This window comes from Lissotriton helveticus, chromosome 2_1, assembly GCF_964261635.1.
Source record: "Lissotriton helveticus chromosome 2_1, aLisHel1.1, whole genome shotgun sequence".
Classification (NCBI taxonomy): Eukaryota; Metazoa; Chordata; class Amphibia; order Caudata; family Salamandridae; genus Lissotriton; species Lissotriton helveticus.
In genome coordinates, this window is record NC_136059.1 from 7,479,969 (window position 1) to 7,489,378 (window position 9,410).

General features: G+C 58.0%; 1 protein-coding gene across 1 annotated transcript in view; it reads left to right on the top strand.

The window, feature by feature from the left end:
- Positions 1-473, top strand: part of LOC144819163 (uncharacterized) — a 517,380-nt gene extending 516,907 nt beyond the window's left edge. Inside the window, exon 12 of the mRNA XM_078677135.1 lies at positions 342-473. Within this exon, the coding sequence (XP_078533261.1) occupies positions 342-473 (132 nt within the window). The remainder of the gene's footprint in view (positions 1-341) is intronic.
- The last annotated feature ends 8,937 nt before the right edge of the window (positions 474-9,410 follow it).

Genomic DNA, 9,410 nt, shown 5'->3' on the forward strand with positions numbered 1-9,410 from the left:
GAGTGTGTACATCAAATGCTTACCACTGTCCTCTGATACTGCCTTACTGCTCGACCAAAGTACCACAAATAAAGAGTAAGATTCTATCAAACTTTACCTCTGCCTACCTCTGGGAATCCACTGGACGCTGTGGACACTATACCTCATGCTGGTATAGTATATACAGAGCCAGCTTCCTACACCAAGTCTTCAAACCTGTGACGGATAATTAGTGGCACAGTCTCATACTCTTGCCTGCACCATGTCCCTATCAGTGGAGTGATTACATTGAGTATTTTTGTTGGTGTCCAGGATTAGACACCGTTTGACTCTTGTGTATGTTTTGTTCCAACTCCTGACAGGTCTCCGAGCACCAGGACAAATATGAGACACTTGTGAAGAGGCAGCTGGACTTTGAGAAGGTGTACACCACCCCCAGAAAATACATAATCCAGGCAGCAGGGACCTCAGTACCAACCCCGGCTACAACATAGTCTTCACACAGAACAGACATCGACTTCAGGTGGGTGATATGAAACAAGAACGCTGCTGACTGACACAACTCAGATAAGTGGGTGGGTTAGTGTTGGAAAGGCTATCCCAGGGGAGACAGAAGATGTCTGACTGCCCACCTCGAGACCCACCTCTCTGTATGGAATAGGCCGAGCGCCGTAGGGAGGCCTCCTTGACGAGGCTCCTCTCCTACAATCGTAACAGCGGAGTGATCACACTACCACAGACGGACACCACACTAAGGGATATTCTCAAGAATCTTTATATAAGCAATGTAGGCACGTTTCTCGTAGCAGCATAACACAGGGATCAAGGGATCCGTAAAGTCTTGGTTTCGGGGGGAAAAGAGGGTAGCGGGACAGTCTTGGCGCCAACTGGTGCGGGGATAGTTCAAGCGGTCAGGCCGCGTCAGCGTCAGCAGGGCCTCGAGATAGTTCAGCGTTGATCAGGCCGCGACAGCGTCAGCAGGGCCTCGAAGGTGGTTCAGTTCGGTCAGGCCGCGACAGCGTCAGCAGGGCCTCGAAGGTGGTTCAGTTTGGTCAGGCCGCGACAGCGTCAGCAGGGCCTCGAAGGTGGTTCAGCTTGGTCAGGCCGCGACAGCGTCAGCAGGGCCTCGAAGGTGGTTCAGCTTGGTCAGGCCGCGACAGCGTCAGCAGGGCCTCGAAGGTGGTTCAGCTTGGTCAGGCCGCGACAGCGTCAGCAGGGCCTCGAAGGTGGTTCAGCTTGGTCAGGCCGCGACAGCGTCAGCAGGGCCTCGAAGGTTCCAGGTGCAAGAGTTCGGATCAGGATCAGCCGCGACGAGGTCAGCAGGGCTTCGACTCCAAGATACAACTGAAGTCCTAATCCAGGGCTGGCCCAGATATAGGACTGGAGTCCTTTGATGTCCGGACCCTCGCGCCTGGGGGGTCAGAGGGGCCGGGATGAAGGTGTCCAGACACCCAGCAGGGGGGTGGAGCCAGCGCCCAGGGAGGCTGGAGGCCGATTGATACCAGGCGTCCGGGGACGGCTGGAGGCCCATCGAAACTCCACTTCTCGGGGATCCGCCAAGTGGCCACTCTACCACCTGGGAGGATCTTGGTGCCTCGATGTCGGGACTTCGCTGGGGCCGGGGCCAGGGCGGCTGCGACCACGTGCTCGTGACGTGATGGGCCCAAGATGGAGTCGGGCCGGAGATGGTGGCCTGGCATGGTCGCCAGACCGGCAGTGTTGGCGAGCAGGGTCCGCCGGTGTCCCAGGGAGGGGAGAGCTGTAGGTTGCCAGGGGGGCTGCTCTCGTCGAGGTTTCGTGAAGGTTCGTGTCAGGGGGGTCGACAGCGAGTCGACGGAGGGCCGATGTCGTCCTGGGCCCGCCATGCGGGAGGGGTAGGACCACGCCACGAGGCCGTGTCCAACACACGTCCCCTCCAGCTGAAGGCGGGGAGAGTCACCCATCTTCCTGGGGACTCTCTTCGTCGAGGTGGAAGAAGCGGGACAGGCCATCCGCGTTGGCGTGGTCGTCGCCAGGGCGATGCTCCACAGTGAAGTCCATCCCTTGGAGGGAGATGGACCATCGCAGCAGCTTTGGGTTTTCGCCACGCATCTGCATCAGCCACCGCAGGGGCCGGTGGTCGGTCTGGACCCGGAAGTGGGTGCCGAAGAGGTAGGGCCTGAGTTTCTTGAGGGCCCACACGACGGCGAAGGCCTCTCTCTCAATGGTGCTCCATCGCTGCTCTCGGGCCAGCAGCCGCCGGCTGATGAAGGCCACAGGATGGTCAATCCCTTCGGGGTCAAGCTGAGATAGGACCGCCCCGATGCCGTGCTCCGAGGCGTCGGTCTGGACTACGAACTCCCGGCTGTAGTCGGGGGCTTGGAGCACAGGGGCGGTGCACATGGCTGTTTTCAACGTCTCGAAGGCCACCTGACACGCGGGTGTCCATTGTACTTTCTGTGGCCAGTTCTTCGAGGTCAGTTCTGTGAGGGGCCCCACAATGCTCCCATAGTTTTTGATGAAGTGCCGATAATATCCAGTGAGCTCCAGGAAGGCTCGGACGGCGGTCTGGGTGACCGGGGGCTCCCAGGCTACGATGGCGTCAATCTTGGGTCAGAGGGGAGCCACGTGGCCGCTCCCCACTTGGTGCCCCAGGTAGGTCACGGACCCTTGACCTATCTGGAACTTGCTGGCATTCACTGTTAGTCCGGCCCGTCGGAGGGCCGTCAGGACCTCCCAGAGGTGCTTCAGGTGCTCGGCCCAGTGGAGGCTGTACACCGCGATGTCGTCTAGATAGGCGGCACTGAATTCCTCTAGCCCTGCCAGCACTTTGTTCACCAGTCTCTGGAAGGTGGCTGGGGCGTTTTTCATACCGAAGGGCATCACCTTGAATTGGAAGTGGCCATCGGGTGTTGAGAAGGCCGATCGCTCTTGGGCGCCAGGGGTGAGGCCGATCTGCCAGTACCCGGCTGTGAGGTCGAAGGTGCTGAGGTACTTGGCGGCTCCCAGACGGTCGATTAGTTCGTCGGCCCGGGGGATGGGATGTGCGTCGGTTCTGGTAACAGCATTCAGTCCCCGGTAGTCGACACAAAACCTGAGTTCTGGCGGGGTGCCAGGTGCGGCGGCTTTGGGGACCAGGACAACTGGGCTGGCCCAGGGACTATCGGAGGGTTCCACCACCCCCAGGGCCAGCATTTTGGTAACTTCTGTCTGGATGCAGGCCCGTACTCGGTCGGGAACTCGGTAGGCCCGTTGTCGCACTGGCTGGCTGTCCCCGGTGTCGACATCGTGGACACACCACTGGGTAACCCCGGGGGTGAGGGAGAACAGGTCCGTAAATTGTCCCAACAGCTCTTGGCAGTCTCGGCGCTGTGCGGGGGTCAGGTCGGAGGAGAGAGAGATTCCCTCGACGGAGCCGTCCTTCTCAGCGCACCTTAGGAGGTCGGGCAGGGGCTCGGAGTCGTCTTCGGCCCGTCATCTGTAGCGAGCAGCAGGCTCAGTTCTTTGCGGGCAAAATGAGGTTTGAGCCGGTTGGCGTGCAGAACCCGGAAAGGGTTTCGGGGGGACTCCATGTCCACGAGATAGGTGACGGGGCTCTTGCGCTCGATCACTTTGAAGGGGCCCGACCATTTGTCCTGGAGGGCACACGGTTCGACCGGGGACATGACCCAGACCTGCTGGCACGGCTCGAACTCGATGGATGAAGAGTTCTGGTCATACCAGCGTTTCATGTCCTCCTGACTGGCCTCAAGGTTGGCCTCGGCAAGGGCCCGGAACTTCCGAGTCTGGCTTCGGAGGGTCAGGAGGTACCGGTAGACATCCGGCGGCGCGTTTTGGACAGTAGTTTCCCAGCCTTCTTTGACCAGGCTGAGGGGACCTCGGACCGGGTGTCCGTACAGGAGTTCAAAGGGGCTGAATCCCAGGGATTTCTGGGGTACCTCCCGATAGGTGAACAAGAGGCAGGGCAGCAGGACGTCCCATTTGCGGCGGAGGGGATCTTCTAGGCCTTGGATCATCCCCTTTAGTGTTCGGTTAAACCGCTCCACAAGTCAATTCCCTTGGGGGTGATACGGGGTGGTGAACTTATATGTGACCCCGCACTGTTGCCACAGGGACCGCATATAATTCGATCTAAAGTTTGTGCCCCGATCGCTCACGACCTCTCGGGGGAACCCCACTCTGGAGAAGATCCCCATCAGTGCTCGGCCCACCACGGGAGCCGTGATGGTTCGGAGGGGGATGGCTTCGGGATAGCGGGTGGCATGGTCCACCAGGACGAGGATGAAGCGATGCCCTTGTGAGGTTTGGGGGTCCAGGGGCCCCACGATGTCGATCCCCACTCGCTCGAAGGGGGTGGTCACTACTGGAAAGGGTTGGAGCGGGGCCTTCACCTTCCCCCCGCTCTTTCCGCTGGCTTGGCATGTCGGGCAGGTGCGGCAGTGGTTCTGCACATCGTTGCGCATTTTTGGCCAGTAGAAATGGGTCACCAGGCGGCTGTACGTTTTGTCCTGCCCCAGGTGCCCGGCGAGGGGCACATCGTGTGCCAGGTTCAAGAGGAAGTCTCTGAATCGTAGGGGGACCACCAACACTCGGCTGGCCCCCAGCTCGGCAATTTTCTGTCCACTGTATAGGAGGCCGTGGTCCCAGTAGATCCAGTGGGACCCCGAGGCGTCCCCGGCAGCTTGGGCTGTGGCTTGCTGCCGGGTTCCCTCGAGGGAAGGGCAGGCCTTCTGTTCCTGCCGGAATTGGTCTCGGGTGGGACCACCCTCCTGGCGCCATTGGGCTAGTTCGGGTATGTCGCTGAGCTCGTTGCTGCCGTCGTGGTCGGGTTCCGCGGGCCTGGGTTCAAGGTCGGAGTCTTCCTGTATGGCGGACGGGGGTGGCGCTGGCCACTCCGGCTCTTCGGTCGGGGCGGCCACGGTCGCCGCCGGGGACCGGGCCGTCATAGATCGGGTCGTAGCGCAGACCCACTCTGGTAATCCCATCATTCCTAGATGTTCTCTCCGCTCGACTTGGGCCCAGGGAGAGCTCTCGAGGTCGTTTCCGAGGAGGCAGTCCACGGGGGCGTCGTCCCGGATGGTCACCTTGAGGGTGCCCGACACCCCCCCCACTCGAAGGGGATTCGGGCAATCTGACACAGAGTCTTGGAGTTGTCGGCGGCCCTCACGGGGCACTGCACGTTTGGTATGATCTGTTCAGGGGTCACCAAGTGGCAGCAGACGGCCGTCACACTGGCTCCCGTGTCTCGGAGGGCTTCGGTCCGTCGTCCATTAATGTGGACCCACTGACGGTATTTTTGAGTGTTGCTCAGTAGCGGGGCCTGGGGAACCATGTCTCTTTCGCCCAGGCAGGCTAGGGCCATGGCAGCCGGTTCATACTCTGTCTGATCTTCATTGTAGACCTCTTCGTGTTCTTCTCCCCCTTCTCCCAGGGCTGCAGCAGCGTACTGGCGGGTCGGAGGCCCGGTGGTGCCGGGACGCTGGTTCATGGGGCAGAGGGGGTCACTGGCATAGTGACCGGACCTCTGGCATCTGTGGCAAGTAATGTTCGGGTGGGGCCCCGGCCGTGCTGGAGGGGGCCCTCTTCTGGTCAGGGATGGCGAAGTGTTATTCTGAGGGCACCCCCGAGGTGGACTCCGTCCCGGGAACGGCGGAAAGTCTCGGCTCCTGTTCTGGCCTCCTCCGCCGCCACACTGGCGGGGGTGCCCCTGGCCATTCCGTCCCGTTTCTCCTATCGGGGTCCGGGGGACCCGGGTGTTCACCCATCGATCAGCCTCGACGGCGAGTTTCCGGGGCTCGGTCAGCTTGCTGTCGAGGAGATGCTGTTTGAGCTCGACAAAGCAGTTGTTGGAGAGGTGCTCCCAAACGATGAGGTCGAACAGCTGCTCGTAGGTGGACACCTTGCTGCCCTTTATCCATCCTTCCAGGGCCCTGCTATAAAAGTTTACATACTCCACCCACGTGGTACCGGGGATCTTTTTGCAATCTCTGAACCTCTGTCGGTACATCTCGGGGGTGAGGCCATACCGGATGAGCAGGGCGTCCTTCATGTGGTCATAGGAGGACATCACGTCCTCGGCCAGCTCTAGCAGGGTGTCTCTTCCTTCGCTGACAAATCTCCCCCATAAGCCGGCACCCCAATCTTTTCGCGGGATGCGGTGCGCGGTCATGGCAACTTCGTACGCCTTGAACCATTGCTGGATATCGTCATTCTTGTAGTACTTCTTGACGACATCCTTCGGGATGTGGACCTTCAGGTCGGCAGGAGATGGAGGGTTCCGGGTTACCGCGGCGCCCGCCTCTTCGATCTTGGCTTTGATCTCTAGTTCTTTGAGGCCACGCTCGTGTTTGTACGTGAGCTTTTTCTCTTCCAGTTCTCTTTGCCTTCGCCTCTCTTCCAGATCTCCCTCTAATCGTAGTTGCTCAATGGCCATTTTCTTTTCTGCTAATTGAAGTTATCCGTCCAGCCGGAGTCGGGCGAGCTCTAGTTCATGTAGCCGACTCCTCTCTCGCTCCCGGGCCTCTTCGTGGGAGAGGCCCGGTTCTCTGTTGGTGGTTCTTTCTTCCACTGGGGCTATGACGGTACTCACGGGTACTTCTAGGACAATGTCATCGTTAGTTTGAGGTGGGGCCGCTCCGGTCTCCACCCAGGTTTGCATCGCTTCTTTAAAATCGTCTTTTGTGCTTAGTCCGGTGGTAGCGATACCCAAGGCTTTGCAAAATTGTTTAAGTTCTTTATGGGTGTACTCCTGTAATAGCTCTTTCCGGAATTCGGTGGTCGGTCCGGCTTCCTTAGTACTCATGGTTGCTGTGTGCCTCTGTTAGTAGTGACGAGTTACTCGCTGTACGATTTGCGCAGGCTTGGATCCCACCGCTGCCACCAATGTTGGAAAGGCTATCCCAGGGGAGACAGAAGATGTCTGACTGCCCACCCCGAGACCCACCTCTCTGTATGGAATAGGCCGAGCGCCGTAGGGAGGCCTCCTTGGCGAGGCTCCTCTCCTACAATCGTAACAGCGGAGTAATCACACTACCACAGACGGACACCACACGAAGGGATATTCTCAAGAATCTTTATATAAGCAATGTAGGCACGTTTCTCGTAGCAGCATAACACAGGGATCGAGGGATCCGTAAAGTCTTGGTTTCGGGGGAAAAGGGGGTAGCGGGACAGTCTTGGCACCAACTGGTGCGGGGATAGTTCAAGGGGTCAGGCCGCGACAGCGTCAGCAGGGCCTCGAGATAGTTCAGCGTTGATCAGGCCGCGACAGCGTCAGCAGGGCTTCGAAGGTGGTTCAGTTCGGTCAGGCCGCGACAGCGTCAGCAGGGCCTCGAAGGTGGTTCAGTTTGGTCAGGCCGCGACAGCGTCAGCAGGGCCTCGAAGGTGGTTCAGCTTGGTCAGGCCGCGACAGCGTCAGCAGGGCCTAGAAGGTGGTTCAGCTTGGTCAGGCCGCGACAGCGTCAGCAGGGCCTCGAAGGTGGTTCAGCTTGGTCAGGCCGCGACAGCGTCAGCAGGGCCTCGAAGGTGGTTCAGCTTGGTCAGGCCGCGACAGCGTCAGCAGGGCCTCGAAGGTTCCAGGTGCAAGAGTTCGGATCAGGATCAGCCGCGACGAGGTCAGCAGGGCTTCGACTCCACGATACAACTGGCGTCCTAATCCAGGGCTGGCCCAGATATAGGACTGGAGTCCTTTGATGTCCGGACCATCGCGCCTGGGGGTCAGAGGAGCCGGGATGAAGGTGTCCAGACACCCAGCAGGGGGGTGGAGCCAGCACCCAGGGAGGCTGGAGGCCGATTGATACCAGGCGTCCGGGGACGGCTGGAGGCCCATCGAAACTCCCCTTCTCGGGGATCCGCCAAGTGGCCACTCTACCACCTGGGAGGATCTTGGTGCCTCGATGTCGGGGCTTCGCTGGGGCCGGGGCCAGGGCGGCTGCGGCCACGTGCTCGTGACGTGATTGGCCGAAGATGGAGTCGGGCCTGAGATGGTGGCCTGGCATGGTCGCCAGACCGGCAGTGTTGGCGAGCAGGGTCCGCCGGTGTCCCAGGGAGGGGAGAGCTGTAGGTTGCCAGGGGGGCTGCTCTCGTCGAGGTTTCGTGAAGGTTCGTGTCAGGGGGGTCGACAGCGAGTCGACGGAGGGCCGATGTCGTCCTGGGCCCGCCATGCGGGAGGGGTAGGACCACGCCACGAGGCCGTGTCCAACAGTTAGTGGCAGCACTGACACCGACTCACCTTTGATACTGCTTTGCCCTACAGACTTCCAGGGAGGTGATTGTTTTCTGGCCAGAAATCAACCAACCACTTTTATTACAGGTTTTTATTTTTATCACAGAACCTTTGAAAATGAGCTCACAAATACATATACTTTTGCCTTTAAATGCACTCATTTAAGACCAATGCTAGTGGTTCACTGTGCTCTAAAATACTTGGGATGGCACACTTTCAGCCAAAAGTATTTCATTCACAAGCAAGAACCTCTGCCCTGGTTGCATTAGTGGTGCTAAGAGGGTGGCACGGTTGACACAGACTGGCACAGATGAAGTATAGACACTTGCATTGGAGACACAGACTGGCATAGATGATGTATAGACACTGGCATGGGAGACACAGACTGGCACAGATGATGTATAGACACTGGCATGTGTGACACAGACAGGCATATATGATGTATAGACACTGGTATGGGTGACGTAGACTGGCATAGACAATGTTTAGACACTGGCATGGGTGACACTGACTGGCCCAGAGGATGTATAGATATAGAGGAAAATGGAGGATTGTGCCCTCACAGTCTCTCAAAGGTGGTCCCAAAGAAAATTCCAGTAGTTCTTTAGTGGTTTTGCGTGCGTGATTTAGCAAAAGAGCAAAATGAGGACCGCAGAAACCTTAGCTCCGGCCTGTTAGAGAACTATGAAAATTTAACCTGACTACAGACTTGATTCCTGCCTTGAAAAAGACCATGGCCATTAGGCCACCAGGGCGAAACATGTGTCGGCTGTTCTTCTTTCATATATGTAACAATAAATATAAATCACGCACGCAAAACCACTAAAGAACGACTAGAATTTTCTTTTGGACCATCTTTGAGAGACTGTGAGGGCACAATCCTCCATTTTCCTCTATACTTACCTCTACAATGGCTCTTGGGTGAAGCCTTTTTTGAGGAATGTGCCACAACATATTTGGGCCCTGACAATTGTAGCACCAAAGCCCAGAGACTTCCACCCATACAGCAAACCATAGAGGATGTATAGACACTGGCATTGGTGACACAGAATGGCACAGATGATGTATAGACACCGGCATTGGTGACACAGACTGGCACAGATGATGTATAGACACTGGTATGGGAGACACAGACTGGCACATATGATGTATAGACACCGGCATGGGAGACACAGACTGGCACAGATGATGTATAGACACTGGTATGGGTGAAACAGACTGGCAAAGA